Below are 18,692 nucleotides of genomic sequence, written 5' to 3'. Positions count from 1 at the left end.
CAAAAGGGGTGCAGATGTTTTAAGATAGACATATGGAACAGCATTAAGTTCAATAATCAATCTCTAAGTTATCTATTATAGATATGAAATTCAATTGTAATAATTCTTTGAATTTTAATAACAATCCAAGATCAATTTCATCTCATTTTATCCTGCAAATAATTTTTCACCTATTTGTCATAATGCGATCTCCCCCAGTGAGGACCGGGGCAGCGCATGCGTAGCTCGTGCTAGACACGTTTTGAGGTCCCTCTTGTAAATACTGATGAATGGTGGAACTAGGATGTTAGTGACTCTTGTGATCAATGAATGAAATGTACTCTTTCATCTGGATGGGATCAAGGACGTCCTTCATCGGACGTGCAGCCACCCGTGAGGAGGGCAGGAGGAGCGTGCTCAATCTGGGAGAAGATCTGACGGCTCGATCATGACAGGTGTAACGTTAGGACAGTTCTGTGGAACACCGAATGACACCGTCCCACTTTGGTGGGAGGGTCATCTGGGACACTGCTTCCAACAGGTGTGTGATATCTAACACAAGGTTCTGCTCTATTGAATATAGCTCTAGTTTGTACAAAATCAATGACATTATATAACGTTAATGTCCTTAGTATAAATCACGTCCCCAGTTTATCAAGGAGGAATTAGAACCGTTTCAAAAAGTTTCTGTTGAATCCCAAATTGGAAATTGCCCAAACAATGCAAACTTCAATACTTTCTAGGACTCCTTTTCTCTGTAAGTTGTAGTTGACCTACTTATTACTGAGCTTAAAATCTTTTAATAAAACTTAAGAAGTTGTGCCCATCTATGTGAAAACTTAGTAACGTTACATAACATTTCAAAAGGCATCTTATTTAAGTTATTAGACAGTTGATTTTCTTTTGTACAGTTGATGTATCATGTTTCATTTACTGACTGCGGTATTGGTGTACATTGCTTCCAGGTTGCTGTTGTGTTAGGAACACATTTCATCTTTGCTGTGTGCAGCGCCTACTTTGCTGGAATCAAACATGGCAGGATCATCCACAATTTGACGAGTTCAGCGGCAGTCAACATCAGGCTGCTCATCAGTGCTCTCCAGTTCTGTGCACCACTGCTTCACATACTGCTGGTAGAACTATGGCAGGGGAAAAAGCTCCCTCTTGTGGATGTGGTGACCGATGCATTTGTGTCGTTCTCCTGGTTGGTCCACACCTGTGCAGTTTCGCAGGTCAGGAAGATGCACGTTGTTCACATGAGAGGACCACTCGTCCTGGCACTGACCTGGGCTCTTACTCTAGTTGCAACCGGTTTCCAGCTACAGGCGGTCATCCTCCGGGCAAGCAGAGTGGACCAGACACTGGACATTGTAACAGAAAGTATTACTTTTGCAGTAGGAGGGCTGCAGTTTGTATACCTCGTGACACTAGTCCCCTCTCACAGACCTAACGTACCACTGCTGTTTGCTCCTCCTCATGTACAAAGTGTAAATGAAGAAGAAGAATCCTTGCTACAGTCTGGTGTTAAAGTCCGCTATGATGGTACGGTGTACAGACCAGATACAGTAGAGCTGGACATTGCTGAAGACAACTCCAACTGGCTGTCCAAGTTAACTTTCTGGTGGGTGAATCCCCTTATGGTTAAAGGATCCCACATGCAGCTCAATGCAACAGATGATCTTTTTCACCTTCCAAGAAAGTTGACAACAACTCACGTGGAGAATGTCTTTACAGAGAAATTCTATCCTCATTCCACTGATAAGTTAGAGCCATCTGATGATGCGTGTCCAGAAGTGAAAGTCAGAAATGGCGGGATGGAGGTACAGGATGTCCTGGAGGAACCATCCTGCCCTGACGGGACAAGGAAAAGTTTGGGGCAGCCGGTGACTTTAATGAAAGGTCTAAATGGAGCGTTTGGAGTACAGTACTACTCCCTGGGGATCTTAAAACTACTAGGTGATGGGCTGGGGTTTGCAGGACCCTTGCTTCTAAACTTACTTGTCTCTTTCATGGAGAACTCAAACGAGCCAATGCTGCATGGATATCTGTATGCACTTGGACTCTTCTCCTCCACTCTGATTGGTGCAATATTGTCCTCCCAGTTTAACTACCAGATTAACAAAGTTGGTATCCAGATCAGAGCTGCCCTGGTCACCACTGTCTACCATAAGGTGAGATTTGTATTTTATTTTTAATCTATTACTGTAAATCATGAAACTTTCGCAGTGGTTTTATTGTCATGGTTTTTGCAACTTGGTCCCTCTACCGCTGCCTTGTATAACTACTATACTACAGATTCTGAATTTTTTTAACACTACAAAAAACTCCTTTTCCCTCATAACATGGAATAAAACCACTGTAATACTAAACAAATTTACAGTACATGCCAGGTACTCTAAAGTAGTTCAATTTACATCTAGAAGATTCTTTCTAGGATACAAAATAGAGGATGTACAATTTGTGACAGTGAGTTTTGATGTGAATTATCCCAATACCAAGTGGTGATTAACATAATGGTTAATGTGTCTATTCCTCCAGGCCCTTGCTGTCAGTAGCACTTCTCTGTCTGGTTTCACGACTGGAGAAGTTGTGAACTTCATGAGTACGGACACGGGCCGGATCGTGAACTTCTGTCCGTCGTTCCACCAGTTCTGGTCCCTGCCATTCCAGATTGCCGTATCGCTCTACCTGCTTCACCAACAGGTAAGCTGCACTGATTCATTTTCCAGCTTTTACTTGTAGTGTACTTTCCCTCTTTGCTGCAGTACAAGTACATATGGAACACAAAAGTACCTGCATATACAAAGGAATGGTTTGTTTGTTGGTTGGTTTGTTTGTTGGTTGGTTTGTATCTAGATTGACTTAGGTCTGGTCGGGAATCTGTTGGTACGTTCATTACTTGTCAGCTTAACAAATGTCTTGCATAAGAAAATGCCCCAATTTCTCCTTGTCTTATACTAAGTATAGTTTTATTGGTCATTTTAGTCAACCTACCTCCTAGACCTGCTGCTGCCTCAGTCTACTGTATGTTATTGAAATATACTGTTAATGATTGCAAAATTAACTCAATATCTTCCCCTGACAGGTTGGCATCTCCTTCCTTGCCGGCCTGGCCTTTGCTTTGCTGCTGATCCCGATAAACCGCTGGCTTGCCATCAAGATTGGGAAGCTGAGTAATGACATGATGCTGCAGAAAGATGCTCGAGTCAAGGTGGGGAACGGATGATGAGCAAATCAGTTTTCATCTCCAGGAAAAGTTTTAGTTTCTTAAGATTGTCAACTACCCTTAGCATAAATCACCCGTACACTTTTCGCTACTCATTATTTAACTGGATAACACACACATTTATCAGTTTCTCACTTTGTCAGTTTCTGCCCAAGCTACAGATTAAGGCTGTTTTAGACAGTAGTAGTGGAGGATGCTGTACCTTCACAATCATCACACATGTCAAGACTCTTGTGATATACATTAAGTTTGCTATACTTTGAGGACGTCTGGGTATTTCAGAATAACACATAATAATGCATAATCTATACAAATTGTTGCAATTACCCAGTTAGATAAATGAATTGCTTTTGTACCACTCCTAGCTGATGAACGAGATACTGTATGGAATCCGGGTCATCAAGTTCTACGCCTGGGAGTCTACATTCCAGGAGAAGGTGCGTCGCCTGCGACAGCTGGAGCTGAAGAGTCTACGAGGCAGGAAGTACCTGGACGCCCTGTGTGTGTACTTCTGGGCCACCACACCTGTCCTCATCTCCATCCTCACCTTCACTACATACTCCGCCCTGGGCAATAAGCTCACTGCTGCTAAGGTACGATGTTGTCAGTTTTCAGCAAGAGGATCAGAATGGTCCCACTAACTGTCCTATAGGACTGCAGAGTTGTTAAGTTTAAGTTGCTTAGGTTTTGCTGTTTGACTGTCATATCTCTGAAACGTTAATTCCTCATGTGATTTTTTGTTTGCTTTTGTGATCAGTGTCAGTGTCTTTATCTTCTTTTATAACAATCTGTAGCTGTCTGAGACATTGATCCAGCAATGTTACCGCTTTTTGGTGGTCCCGTAGATATTTTTTTTTCATTGGCACAAGCATTTAGAATCCTGTCAGTGACCACCTATTCACAAAGACAAGATTTTATTGGTCCCCTAGATAGTCTTCTTGGGTAGTTGTGACAGTACACATACTTTGTTCTGTAAGATTCTTCCAAAACTGTATCTTGTCATGGCAGGTCTTCACAAGCGTTGCCCTGTTCAACATGCTGATCAGCCCCCTGAACGCCTTCCCCTGGGTCATCAATGGCCTGATGGAGGCCTGGGTGTCCGTCAAGCGGCTGCAGGCTTTCCTGCAGCTCAGAGAGATTGACCTGCATTCATACTACAGTGCAGGTCAGGATTTATGCATATTTTTCTATCAGATTTCTTGCCTTGCTAACCGATGTATACTAGTATTACAGTGATTATGTGTTTTATGTGTTAGCAAAGTATACCAACAGAATTAATGTCAAATGTAGATATGGTAAGTTGAAATGCATTTGATAGAGGCACATTTTAAGTCATATGGCTAATGTAAAAGAAAAATTTGTACAGTAAGTATGTCCATTGTTTGGAACAAATCTTGATACTTTGATTGATTGATTGTTTGGTTATGCATACTTTTGCATATGTTTCCTAATAATGATTTCAATGGCATGCCCTGTGTTGTCTTTCGTTTTTACAGAAAAAAGAGAAGAAGACAGTGCTGTGGAAATCCGTAATGGATGTTTCAGCTGGAGTTCAGCTGATGTTCCTGTTCCTGCTGCTGGTGGTAGTTCTGCTCCAGTGACCCAAGAAGACCCAGGGGTAGAGGACAGCTCAGGAAGCAGCATATTTAGCAACTGTGGTACCCAGAAGCTGGAGGGGATCTCACTGACTGTGCAAAAGGTAATACTGAAACAGACTGTGTGACAAACCTAGAAAAGTCTAGTCTATTTCTTAATATGAAACCTTGTAATAGATCAGTAAGATTTTTAAAGGTGAAAACTTATTTGCCCTACATGCATTTCCCTTTGGTCCAAAAAATGCTTAAGTTGCTAGAAAGAGCAGTTTAGTCTGGAAAATGCGGTCCATTCTGGTTTGGGGTGGAAACGTGGTCTGTCCCTTTCTGCATGTGGTTGCCGTCCCTGGCAGAAAGGGATAGAATTGCAAGCAGTCTGCTATCCCACTGAATGTAACAACCATAATCTTCCCACAGGGCCAGCTAGTGGGAGTCATAGGTGCAGTCGGCAGTGGGAAGAGTTCCCTCCTTGCCGCCATCACTGCTGAGATGGAGAGACAGGATGGCGAGATCTCTGTCGCCAACCTCACAGAAGGGTTTGGGCTTGCTGCACAGGAAGCCTGGATCCAGCAGTCCACCGTCAGGGACAACATCCTATTTGGGAAGGAGATGGATGCTGATATATATGAGAGGGTGATCTGGGCATGTGCATTGGGGGAGGATCTCAAGGTATTCGTTTTTCCATAGAACTGTCGTAGAGTGGACTTGTTACCACTAAGTGCAATAGGGGCATTGTCATTAGATAGCTTTAAACAATGCTTCCAGCTAGATGTGCAAAGGTTAGGTGTATCAGATTGTTCAGTGTAGTGTGTAGTAACCAGCTGCTGCTGTACCACATGCCTGTGGATCCTTGTTATATGCGAAGAGTGGTGATGCAAAATGTACTGACACTTTGTATGCAGATACATAATATCAGCTTTGCTGTAACCTGCTGTTTGCTATGAGTACAGTAAGCAATGTCCTCTATGTGATATCTAACCAAGTGCAACATGTATAGTGTTTTGACAAGCTTATTTATCTTGGTCATTATCACGTACAGATCCTGCCCTCTGGAGACCGTACTGAAGTTGGAGAGAATGGAGTGACTCTGAGTGGTGGACAGAAGGCCCGGCTGAGCCTAGCTAGGGCTGTGTATCAGGTATTAACAGAAATACTTTCTCCCGGACATTTGTCATGCATGTCTCTTCAACAGAACTATTGAGATACATGTACTATTGTACATCTAATGCATACTCATAAGTCAACAAGTTAAGTTAAAACAAAAACTTTTACAATGTAACTTTGCTTTTGTAGTTGCCTTGAAATATAAATTCATGTATTGCAATTCTAGTTTGGAGGACCCAGACATCTGGGAGCTCAAGATGCCTTTATGATCAGATATCTATGATACATGTGTAGTTGAGGGTCTTATCAGTCAGTTTCCATTAGTCTGGCATGCCTTGTCGTAAGTTTCTCAAATTGCACTTCTTTCTATGATTTTACCAGTAACTAACATGTCATTCCACTGTAATATTGAAGGCACTGAAGCCAATATCTTTTGATCTCCACCTTTTCTAGGGAAAAGACATCTACCTCTTGGATGACCCCCTGGCTGCTGTTGATGCCCACGTGGCTGAGCACATCTTCTCCCAGTGCATCATGGAACTGTTGAAGGATAAGACCAGAATCCTTTGCACCCACCACACACGCTTCCTTCAGGAGGCAGATCTCGTGGTAGTTATGGAGGCTGGCAGGATTGTAAAAACAGGTCAGACTGGGTGTTAGACTGTTCTTTAGACAATCCCAGTATACTAGTAACACTGTTCATCTTTGCCCAGATTTTTCAGAAAAATTGCCTGGCAGATGGAATGAAATTTGTATGGATCTTACTTTAACATATTCTATGTTCATATGATGACTGATTTTTTCCATTCTGTCAAATAACTGATTTCTTTTGGAGAAAAAGTCCTGTGCTTTTAGTAAACTGCATCATCACTCGTCATGCCCTAGAATATGCTGTGACTGCTTCAAATATCCAACAAATATATCCCTTTGCAATTACTGTTTTTACAGGCCCACCCTCTGAAGTTTTAAACCATGACATGAAAATGCCATTGCTTGAGAAACAAGAAAAAAGGCAAGACAACAGCAATGATGATGAAGAAGACTCCAGTCAAGGTGCGTCATTTTTTGCTAAGCTTTCAAATTTAGATATGAAATATGTCAGTTCTTGATATTATCAAAATCACCTCAGAACTTTGATATGCTTAATGTGCAATATAATGCATTCTAGAATTAAAGGTATATATTGACTCAGGGCGTTGCTTTTATCAGCAATCTTTTATTTGTTTGATTAGTAAAACAAAAGGTAAGAAACATTTGCCCACTTTCTATTGTACCATACAGAAGAAGAGCTCACCCCTGAGCCTGCCCTGTCCCCTGAGCAGTCCCTGGTCCAGGAGGAGGAGAGGGAGGTGGGGTCGGTGGCCTTCCAGGTCTACAGGTCCTACTGGCAGGCTGTGGGGGCTTGTCTGGCTCCCAGTGTGCTGGTAGCTCTCTTCCTCATGCAAGGTAATTATCAGCATATTAACGCTTTTATATCCAATTGCATAGTGTTTGAAGGTCTGTATTTACTTTGTTTCTGGTATGAAATGAGTCAAGGTTGAGTGATGTAGCCACTGTTTACTAAATGCAGTTAGCAAGGTTGTAGGAAGTGTGCAACAAACTATTGGGCTAATTGTTTGAATGTTGAATTTTTTTCCTCAGCAATGAGTAATAAACCATCTATAAATCTATAAAAAGCTGAGATAAAATATTTTAGTGTGTCCATCTTGAGACTTTGAAATTTTCTATCCAATACAGCTTCTAAGAACCTGAATGACTGGTGGTTATCTTACTGGATCTCTCACTCCCATCACAACGATACCGTCTCCCCTACCCATCCAGCCCTGGCTGTCACATCATCTCAACCAAGGTGAGCTGCACAGGGCAATTAGCAGTATCATGTCACTGTTTTTTCTTTCCTTTATATTGCAGATGAATGATCCTTGTTCTTGGTAACATCATATATAGATTTGCTCTTAATGGAATTTGGGTGAGATCAGTATCACAATAGTAAGTGCATAAACTAGGGGTAATCATACCTTAAAATAATCTCTTAAAGTTACTGAATGATGACAGTGAATAACTAGAGTATCCCTATTAGAAGTAGTAAGCCATTGATATTTTGTCCTTTGTACTTATGTAGCTCCATGACACCCTTATTGCTGGGCACAAGCAATTCTGCAACGGACGACATCACCTTCTACTTGACTGTGTACGGGGCGTTGGCTGGGGCCAACACTGTCTTCACCCTGTTCAGGGCCTTCTTGTTTGCGTATGGCGGGATCTGTGCAGCCAGGGTGCTGCATGACCAGCTGATCAACAGCATTCTCAAGGTACGTCCAGAGATTATCGAAAATACCAAGATATGCTGTTCAAAAGTTGTGAAAGTTTCAGTAAACATATTCACATCTATTAGTCTACCTTATGGGTCCCCCAATGACCAAAACAAGTCAAGGGATTAGGTAGGTAGGTAGGTAGGTAGGTAGGGTATTCTCATACCGGTAGTTACATGTTACATAATGTTTTATCAGGTATTGGTATGTGGAGAGTCATGGCATTTCTTTGTCTCACTAAGGTGATCCTTGTTTTGTGTACATCATTATCAAGGATATAAACAAAAGGGTCAACCCGCTCATATCATGTTTTCCTGATTCAGTGTTCTGTAGATGATTCTGGGCCCATCTCTTCTTGTCAATTTCTGGAACCAATCAGGCTCATATTTGACATCATTCGATCTTTACTAGGCAAAGATCCAGTTCTTTGACACCACACCGATTGGCCGAGTGGTGAACCGCTTCTCCTCGGACATGTACTCCATCGACGACTCCCTGCCCTTCATCATGAACATCCTCCTGGCCCAGACGTACGGCGTGGTGGGAACCATCGTGGTGACGTGTTACGGCCTGCCCTGGTTCACTGTGCTACTGCTGCCTCTGGCTTTTATCTACCATAGGATACAGGTCTGTTACAGGGACAGTCCTAAAGACTGCATTATACAATTGTTTCCCTCATTTTTAGGGATTCATTTTTAGGGATAGAACAAAATACATGTGATGGAAAGGAATACCGGTATCTTCTAAAAACCTCTTACAGTCAAACTTGGTCTCAAAGACCACTCAAGGGACTGAGGAAAAATTGTTGGTGACTGGGGGTGGTTGGCTGTAGACAAGAGGGTCTTTGATAATGTGTAATATTGGACTGTTTTAATGTGGCTTATGACTGTGGTTTGCTGCACCAGGTGGTTGATTGGCCAGGTTTGACTGTAATATGGAGTGCATCTTGTTTTAAGCAGAGGATGGACTGCATTTAGACTTTCCTTATGTAGTTGTTTGTAACTATGTATTTCTATTATATATAGGGTTTGAAAGTTTGACATTTTTTAATTCATCAGAAAGCATAAAATCAATGTAAAATAGTTGCTTAGATGACACTTAATTGATATCATTTGTCCTTGTTGATCTCTATAGAAATACTACCGACACACATCACGTGAGCTGAAGCGTCTTGACAGTGTCAGCCTGTCTCCCATCTACGCTCACTTCTCAGAGACACTGACTGGCCTCACCACCATCAGGGGGCTCAGAGCAGTACAGAGGTACGGTCATATTATGTGCATAAAATAAGATGTACAGTATATCAAATTATCATACTTGAATTTAGCAATTAAACTACACTTGAACCTTTCTTTACATTTGTTGATCTATGATGTTGATTGTCTTTGGACCATGTAATGTGTTCTATCTTTGGTTTCAAATTGCTCCTTGATCCCGTTTTGATTATCTTTGTTATGAATGTTCTTACTTGTCAAAAAGTGCACACTTTTGCAACTGTCAAGGGAAATGGCATTAGATGCATTGAAGGGTAACTACTGAAATCAATTTATTCCCTTGGTGCAAAGGAAATCTGACGTAGGTGTAAGTCACCTTCCTCATAACATTTGGACTGTCCTTTCTATCTCAGATTCAAACACGAGAATCAGTCAAGGCTGGAGTGCAACCAGCGGGCCAGCTTCTCTGGCCAGGTGGCCTCCAGCTGGCTGGGCATCCGTCTGCAGCTGTTAGGGGTTGCTATGGTAACTGGTGTGGCCTTCATTGCAGTGCTGGAGCATCATTTTCAGACAGTAGATCCAGGTGAGTGTGCTGCATTGTTCTTTGAGATAAAAGATAAAAGTAAAGCAAAGGGAGAGAATACATTGATGAATTATGAGGCCAATAGATAATCTTATATTGTAAATAATCTCTGGATCTGGTTGAAATGCAGCCTGGGTGCCATCCTATTGAGTTCACTAGGGCCCCTATATGCTCAAATGGTTAGCGCAGAGTATGAAAGCAGCAGAAAACTAACTAGGATGGCACCTGGGCTAGTTGATACAGTATGTTGTTGATTTGAATGACTTCAGGAAAACAGCTCTGGGTTTTACCTGCATGTATGGCTGTGCTGTAAAAATGTGTGAGTTGAATTAGAATTGGTGGGTTTGTCTATAGGACTGGTTGGGTTGGCCATCTCCTACGCCCTGTCAGTGACCAACCTGCTGTCAGGAGTCGTCACCTCCTTCACGGAGACGGAGAAGCAGATGGTCAGTGTGGAGCGAGCAGTGCAGTACGTGAAGAACATACCGTGGGAGCGGACAGAAGGAGTCTTAGAGGTAGGAGAAGCCTTAAGATGTTCCAGTGTACTTATTCTTGGAGGGGACAGTGCTATGTTCCAACACCACTATCTTCAGGTGCCCCAATGTTCCGACACCCCTACATTCCAACGCCCCTATGTTAGGGTTAGGGTTAGGGAGGGTTGTAACATAAGGGTGTTGGAACATCTTAGGTGTTGGGACATAGAGTCACAACCATTCTTGTAACATTATTTGCTGACTTAACCACTGTCATAGTATGGTAAGAGTTTACACAAGTGTCAGCTACTGTGTTAAAGACATACCTACACAGGAGGTAGTGAAAAATGTTGCTGATATTATTGAGGTATCTATGAAACTCTGTCAGGCTTTATCTAGTCTGAAGTCCGTTATGCTAATGAGTATCATGTTCTGCAGGTCAGTAGAAGATGGCCGGAACATGGAGCTGTGACATGGCAGGGTGTCAACCTCACGTACAGGCAGGGTCTACCTAAGGTAGGACAACAAAGTTCATCCAAGATTAACTTAAGTTAAAGTCCTTCCCATATCAGATGGTGCATAGGGCAGTGCCCATCTGTTTCTATAGCCCTTGGGCCACACAACTTTGTGAAAACAGTACAGCAGGGGGCTAGGTGGCACTTACAAAACTGTAAGCCCATCCATTTTAATAGAATGGCACTGAGAACTCTTTCCTGTCGTATTTAAGGCACTGGACAATGTAACCTTCAGCATCAACCCTGGAGAGAAGGTTGGAGTGGTGGGAAGGACTGGGGCTGGCAAGTCCAGCCTTCTTCTGTGCTTGTTCAGAATGACAGACATCCAGAGTGGCACCATCAAAATTGATGATGTGGACATCAGACTAGTTGAGTTGCAAAGATTGAGGTAAGTTAATGCAAATATCAGGGAAAATAGAAGACAACAACTCAATTTTGGCAAACACAGTCAGTTGAATGATTTGTAGTTTTGAAGATGTGTACTGTGTTTGATATCTGTGACATGTTGCAAGTGAATTGCAAGATATTGTGTGAAATCATGAGGTACGCCCTTAGGAAGTTGCGATTTCAAATATCTATATTCCAATTCCTTCCTCAGATCTAGATTGGCAGTGATTCCCCAGGACCCGTTCCTGTTTGGTGGGACAGTCCGGGAGAACCTGGACCCCAGAGATGTCTACAGTAACACTGACCTGTGGAACATTCTGGAAAAATGTCACCTCAAGCCGACAGTACAGGTGGACTAGCTCCCTTTATTCACTCACTAATGTTTCTTCTGCACACTAACGTAAGAGGTAAACAATAGACGTCCACTGTTGTGCAGTACCTCCAGAGTGTTACCGGTAGATATCAAATGGACTTGAGGATACTTATTTAGATATTTTGATTATAGAAGTTATAGTTTCATGCTTTCCTTGATTTCTCAATTGTAAAACTTGAGATCTTGATTATAAAACTCATAGTTTTATCTTTTGTAATAGAATAATAGTAACAAAGTCATTTGTCACAATGTATAAGTTTAAGACTACTGTCATGTCAATCAAGTTTTCCTGTCATATTTGTTGCCAATCATCCTACAGTAGTACTGCAAGTAGTACAACAAAAGTGGGAGGTATTAACTATCATATCTAACAAGAACTTTTCTGGGCATTGTGGCTTTCCACAGAAATTGGGAGGCCTGGAGGCAGAGGTGGGTGAGAAGGGAAAGGTGTTTTCTGCTGGGCAGAGACAGCTGATGTGCCTGGCAAGGGCCATTCTCACCAGAGCAAAGGTGAGGCACAAAGTAGATAACATTACATGTGTCTACTGCAATCATAATGTTGATTTCCCTGTTCCTGGATTTAAAGTGAAAACTGATTGCTTATTTGTAACATTTCTTGTCACACATAAGTTTTACAGTTGGATTAAGAAATGACAGTAAACATTTGTGATGGCAAAATATTTTTTTTAACTGTCTGGCTGGAAGTTTTTCTGGCAATTCATGCTGAATAGTGGTGCTATTGTGTTACTGGATTCTGAATAACAGGAAAAGTCCATGATCATTTGTGTTTTTAAAGTTGTAGAGTTGTGATTGTCTACTCATATTTTGGTGTTATTATTCTCTCTGTCCAAGGTACTGTGTATTGATGAGGCAACTGCCAATGTGGATCACGAGACCGACCAACTCATTCAGCAAACCATCCGGACGGAGTTTGTTCGTAGCACTGTCATCACCATCGCACACAGGACTAACACCATCATGGACAGTGAGCGGGTCCTGGTCATGAGTGCAGGGAGGGTGGTGGAGTTCGCATCCCCGCAAGAGCTGCTGGCTGATCCTACATCTATATTCTATGGCCTTGTGCACAAAAATAGATAACGCTATTGTTTACTTGTGAGCTGTAATAGTGAGGGTAGGGGTGTAAAAGAATGAATGTAAATGCTGCTAGACCTAATTTTGTGCCAACATAATGGCCTGTGTGTATGGTGATTCTTGGGATCAATTGTGAAAAGGCACTTTTGTATAACTATGATTGTTTGTTGCACAATAAGTACTTGTGACAAAAGGCTTTTATGTGTCTTCCATGTGAACAATGCCAAGAGGCTTGTAAAACAAGAAACTTGAGTTTACATGACAAATGCTGTATGAGTAGACCTCTACCTTAAAATAAACAGCATGTACTGTAGTCAGAACTGTTGGTTTAAAACCTCTGCAAAAATGGAGTATGGTACTTGGCATGCCATTTTTTTATGTGCTTGAGAAATGATAGTCCTCTGAAAAATGTGATCTGAAATACCATGGTATTCCACTCCAACTTTCAATTGGCTACACACTTTGGTAGACATAACTCAGTGAAACACGAACTGATGGAAAACATCTAGCCAACTGTTTCTTTGTCTCAGTGCTTAGCATTATACTAGTCACTAGTGCACTGATGGTTAACATGAAAACTTTGTGCAGTATTTTCAGAAGGAGCAATCAATCATATATACTGGTGATATTAATATGTGCAGTGATTGAATGATTAGTATTCTTGCCTGGTTGATCATGAGCCCAGTTACAGTGCCTGTCATGGCATTTTATGTTTTCAGTTTGTGATATGTATTTATGGGTCAGAAAAATAAAATATGCTGGTATTTTATCAGTCAGTCAGTCGAGGACATTTTGTATGAAGAAGGATCTTTGACAACAAAAAGAATCAGACCTACCCTGATTTTCGACTGTACCACTTTAGTCTTTATCAACGAATGAAAATGAATCCCAGGCTTCTATGTCATCACTTTCCATATTGCAAACACCTGACTCGGCAGTGGATCAAATGAATTGTGGCAAATGATTTGTATTTGGTGATGGCCCGTATGTATACTGCCTCTTTTACTCATTTTTGTGTGCTGGTACTCTGTTTTTGGATTTGCGCACCTATACGTACATATATGCCAGGAGGTCCTTGGATATTGGGTATGGAATGCCTGCTTTGATCAATACCTTGAAAATGCTGCAATTCAAAGCACTGTCGACAGAGGACCTTCGTGTCAATGTGAAGAAGTATCCCGCCGATTTTTCCCGAACCTTACCGAAGGTGATGTCATCGAGCCTCCAGCCAATGAGCGGCCTTGCTGCCTGTCCCCGGCGGTCCGTGGATAATGGCGACCGCCCCCCTGCGAAGCAAGAGGGAAGTCATGAGGCGGTGCGCGGTGCGTGGCGCGGCTGCCATTTCGGGCGATACAAACACCCCGCCATCTTGGCAGGAGCTGCGCTGGAGACCTTCCACTGCAGACAGCCAGGAATTCGGGTGGATCTTTGCAGCGAAAGGTACGGTACACTTCCTCCCTCCCACCGTTGTCGGCCAGAACAATGTTTTCTATGATTCCGTATGCAGACGAATTTCTGGTTCATGTTGTGTTTTCGATGTTCTCTGAGAAGAAATTTTTTCTCCGCTTCCACTATCCAGATCTGCCTGTGACCTTTGGAAGCGTTTCCAGTGTACCAGATCGCAGGCATTCCTGCCTCTCTGTCGCGATCTGTGTCCTTCTCTCCTTGCTTTTGTGACTTTTCAACAACTTTATGAAAAGTTTTTGCCGTCATTATCTGGACATTCGCCCCATTTCCGTAGAAATGTGCAGCCTTGCTGCTGTGTTGATTTCGTGGTCATTTTCAGCACCTTTCGGTTCCAATAACCTCGCGAACCCGCCCTAGCCGAGCTCCTTTCCTGTGTTCAGGCACATTACCTGGACGTTTACTGCATGGGAAATAGAGTCGTATGTAACAAGTATTTACGACTATATTTAAAAGTTTGAATTACGTCACGAGAAGGTGGGAGGGCGGGAGACTTGAACAGGGTCATGGTCGCAGGACGGGCGGCTGGAGGATCCGGCCACCACTCTCACATTCTGACCACATACGCCTTGGGATTGATTCAAGCAGTTCCTGTATTTGCGAGACGTGACTGGGCCTGTGTGGCGTGGTACGGTTATCAGCAAGGCAGACAGATCTTCACCACCACATCCGCCTGCAGCTCTGCAAAAATAAAAATATGCCAAAGCCTTCCATATGATAACGTTACAAGCACAGAAATTATGTTTGTAGAAATTGTGCTAGCAAAATGCTAGAGATCAGCCTCAAATCAGGTCTACGGAGTACACCTTATGAATAAAATGCAGGTACATTCCCTTCCGAATATCACTGATCCATCAGTAGTTCAAAAATCAATGCACACAGAGCTGATCAATGGGTTTACAGCACTACCATCCACTGGGTGCTAAAACAATAGTAATTGGTATTTTACTTGTTATAATTCTTATGATTTTCCAACGCACCATAAGTTTCCATAGTTGTTTGGAAAAAAAATCAAAAGTAAAGGTTTGTATTTTCCCATTTGTAACATGTTATTTGATAAATGTTTGACCAGTCTGAATCATTCATCCAACTCAAGTCTGATCCATCGCCAACAAGAATTTCAACTCACTAATTAAAATGCAGGCAAAAGCGTCACCTCTCATACTTCTGCAGGATGCCATCCGGTTGGTACATTAAAAAACAAAATTATTGAGGTCTTCTTAATTAAGAATGTCTTGAACACTTGGATATCTGAAGTGTGCATACCTTGGGGATTACTTACACTTTATTTTAAGTATCTCTTTAGATTAAATCAAGGACATTAAATTCACAGTTTCTTAATTTACTAGTGGTAGTTTTAGGGTACCTGGTAGAATTATAAGAGTTTGTGTTACATGATACCAATTTTTGACCAAATAAATTCCCACGAAGATTGTTGTTAGTGTGAATTGAAGACAAATTGTCACTATTAGTATTACCAGATGCAAATGTAAACATTGCCATTTCATGTCATTCCATATAGTGTTTTTTTTTGTATGTAATTTCATCTGGCATATTTAGTTTAATAAAAGATTGATACTAATACTAATGGATAAACATTGTACCCATCTGTGACAAGTCTTATTGGACATTGGTTGCAAATTTAGATATGCTTGCCTTTTGAACTCTGGCATTATTCAGGTTTTGTTTGATTCCAGTTGTCAGGTGAGCCACCCAGGGGACAGGTGAATGTCAGGGCAGGATTCTGCCTCTGCCCCGCCCCCAGGGGAGGCAGGCCATGACCTGCCCAAGGGGGAGGGGGCAGCTGAGGGGCCGTCCCTGGCCATGCCACTCAACCTGCAGCGGCTGGAGAGAGCCTTACAGATGGAGCCGTTCCTGGCTCACGTGCAGGGAATCCTGACAGAGGACATTGCTATCAGGTGAGGGCTCCCAGTCTGACACTTTAAATTTCTATCTGAACAGGTGACACAAACTCACACTTTTTAGGGCCATAATGGTGCTTACCCTCAAACTCAAAGTGTGTTAATTACGGCACTCCTTGAAGGAGGTCAGTGACCTCCAAAAGGAGTATTATGGTTGGTCATGTCCGTACATTCTCAGCTATAACTCATGATCCCTTTTCTGCATTCATCTGTAGTTTGGCATATTGTCTGCTAATATGCGTGGGATGATGCACATTGTTGTTTTTTTTACACCATAGCCGTTTTGATGGATCATCTCATGTCATGATTTTGAGACCTGTAACTTGGGGCAACCGTTTTAGAAATATAGACAGTAACACCAACAAGATGCCAATAGTGCAGTCACTATGGAAATTTGTGTGAGACAGAAAAACAGAGCAGTTGTGATTGGAACCATGATATCATGACCCATGGCAACCGAAAGCTTGAATTCTGGAAAAGTCGAATATCAGTTGATAAGTAGGCTTTCAGGTACATGTAGTTGCTATCAAGCTTCTAGAAGACAATTCATTCAGAAGGTGACTCAGGACAACATTTCATCAGACATCCTTAGAATGGACAATTGCTCTCCTAGTAAAAGTGATAGTTAAATAGCGTGCAATTTAAGTAGAACACAATGATGACATTAAAATCTTGACAAATCAGAATGAACAAGATTACATTGATTTTTTGCTTCCAGGGATGTGCCAGTATTGACTTTTGTTGAGGAAATAACGTGTATGGATCTTCAGTATCAATCAGTTGCTAGCTTATTCTTGCTGGTCAAAACCTGAGCTTGTACTGGGCTTACCTTTGGGGTAGACATATAATCAAAGAAGTGATCTAAGAACTTGTAACCGAACTGAGTCAGCTTACAGATGTGACCTATGTGGCAGAGACTGCCATTGTCGTATAGGACTGTTTAGCCATAGCCAATGCTGTAGGGCTGATGTGAATTAGGATTTTACCATGGTCTGTCTACCAGCAGAGGCTGTATAGAGAGACAAGTAATCTTTTAGTCAGTGTGTCCTTTGGAGAAGTACAAATAGAAACCTTTGTGATAGGCAGTAGACAACTTCTGTATTAATATATATTATATAGCAAACCTGCTCAGTATTGTAAAGTACATTTTATTCATATAGCAGGGTGCGAAATACTTTTTTGAGCCAGGTTGCCCATGTTGCGACCTAGGGCAAATGCTAGGTTGCACATCCAAATTTCAGGTTGCTCCAGCAACATTAACCGATTTCTTCGAATTAAGCTTGTATGTAGCGTATAATACTACTAATATTTCAAAATACAAATTAGATAGTATTTTGTTCCCATTGACCTAACAACATCTTGTGTAGCCGAGAGCAGTGTGTTTTCGTCTTTTTCAGCTCAAATTCCACGATCTATGAAGGGTTTTGGATGGTTTAAAACGAAAAAGTGTTGATTTCTTTATTTCAATTGAAGATTTACCGAATTTTATGAGAGTGACACTGTTTTTGTGAGCTTCCAGGGCTCCGATTGAGATCTTTGGCTCAAAATATAAGGTTGCACACTGCGCTACCTGGGTTTGGAATTAACTTGCACCAACCGAAAACTTGTTGCACTGTGCAACGTGCAACCAGGTATTTCGCACCCTGTATATAATAGTCATGATCTCATGGACATTTTTGAATAATGTATCTGTGGTTACAAAACTCAAGGCGCATATACTTAATAGTACTATCTTGCAGCAGAGCTGGTACATACAGGAAGGAATGGGTGTCAGAAGATTAATGTGAACAGTTTGAACGTGCCCCACAAATCTTGCGCAGCGATGTCATACCAGCTTGTAACATTCAAACCCTAGTATCAGGGTCTCCCACTGGCATATCAGATCAATCTGACTGTTCCAGTTCTGCCATTGTCGGGCAGTATTTTCTTGTTCAGTAAAAGTGGATGTATTTTCAGAGTGAGATTGTTACAATTGTTATATTATAAATGAGTATCATCTATGTGTTATAGACCTATGATTCTGTAAAGGTAAAAATATATATCCTGACAGACCTGTCTCTAAATATAAGGCTATTATTAATCTGTTAGTGTTACTATTGCAAGTTTTGCAACTAATGCACATTCATTTCTAGAATGTTGTGCTGACTTCTGCATTACACAGATTATACAGATGTGTATGCATACAGCAGTGTAGATAGTTCTAATGAACATGTAGTGTTCTCATACAAAGCCAGTAAATATAGTTTGCACTGGGCTCTTTCCAACATCCCGCCTTTCCTCCTTGAACAGAATTTTGCTGCTTGGGACAGAAAAAGATCCAACAATTTCATTCCCCCTGACAATATCAAAACTTCATGGTCTACAAGTACAAAATCAAGATGCGAGAATTTGAAATTTGCCCCCTTTGAAATGGGTGAAATGGAGTTTTCTTGGAGGACCACATCCCTGTTTCTCCC

At 41.8% G+C, this 18,692-nt stretch overlaps 2 protein-coding genes across 3 annotated transcripts in view; both read left to right on the top strand.

Moving 5' to 3' along the window:
• The first annotated feature begins 1 nt into the window (after position 1).
• LOC136433644 (ATP-binding cassette sub-family C member 10-like) lies at positions 2-13,638 on the top strand. The gene is made up of 23 exons (XM_066426050.1): positions 2-520; positions 945-2,150; positions 2,518-2,682; positions 3,065-3,190; positions 3,571-3,798; positions 4,214-4,370; positions 4,702-4,904; positions 5,215-5,466; positions 5,837-5,935; positions 6,355-6,544; positions 6,850-6,954; positions 7,183-7,347; positions 7,639-7,750; positions 8,024-8,213; positions 8,625-8,840; positions 9,348-9,475; positions 9,841-10,010; positions 10,365-10,525; positions 10,922-10,999; positions 11,211-11,386; positions 11,597-11,735; positions 12,164-12,268; positions 12,611-13,638. The coding sequence occupies exons 1-23, from the start codon at positions 428-430 to the stop codon at positions 12,854-12,856; spliced, it is 4,710 nt and encodes a 1,569-aa protein (XP_066282147.1). The 5' UTR covers positions 2-427; the 3' UTR covers positions 12,857-13,638.
• A 403-nt stretch (positions 13,639-14,041) lies between these two features.
• The window catches only part of LOC136433641 (chromatin-remodeling ATPase INO80-like), a 77,214-nt gene continuing 72,563 nt past the window's right edge, over positions 14,042-18,692 (top strand). The window contains exons 1-2 of one of the 2 annotated variants that reach the window (XM_066426045.1): positions 14,042-14,290; positions 16,012-16,233. In XM_066426045.1, coding sequence (XP_066282142.1) covers positions 16,043-16,233 — 191 coding nt within the window. In that variant the 5' untranslated portion in view covers positions 14,042-14,290; positions 16,012-16,042. The remainder of the gene's footprint in view (positions 14,291-16,011; positions 16,234-18,692) is intronic. The other variant, XM_066426046.1, reaches the window with a different exon arrangement.

This window comes from Branchiostoma lanceolatum, chromosome 4 (genome assembly GCF_035083965.1).
Source record: "Branchiostoma lanceolatum isolate klBraLanc5 chromosome 4, klBraLanc5.hap2, whole genome shotgun sequence".
Lineage (NCBI taxonomy): Eukaryota > Metazoa > Chordata > Leptocardii > Amphioxiformes > Branchiostomatidae > Branchiostoma > Branchiostoma lanceolatum.
Note: the sequence above shows the minus strand (reverse complement) of the source record. Positions and strands in the feature narration are given on the sequence as shown.

Coding starts and splice junctions, on each gene's coding strand:
- LOC136433644 (XM_066426050.1), top strand. CDS start 428: ATGACAGGTGTAACGTTAGGACAGTTCTGTGGAACACCGAATGACACC. Junction 8,214..8,624: donor TGATCAACAGCATTCTCAAG/GTACGTCCAGAG, acceptor GATCTTTACTAG/GCAAAGATCCAGTTCTTTGA. Junction 10,011..10,364: donor TTTTCAGACAGTAGATCCAG/GTGAGTGTGCTG, acceptor GTTTGTCTATAG/GACTGGTTGGGTTGGCCATC.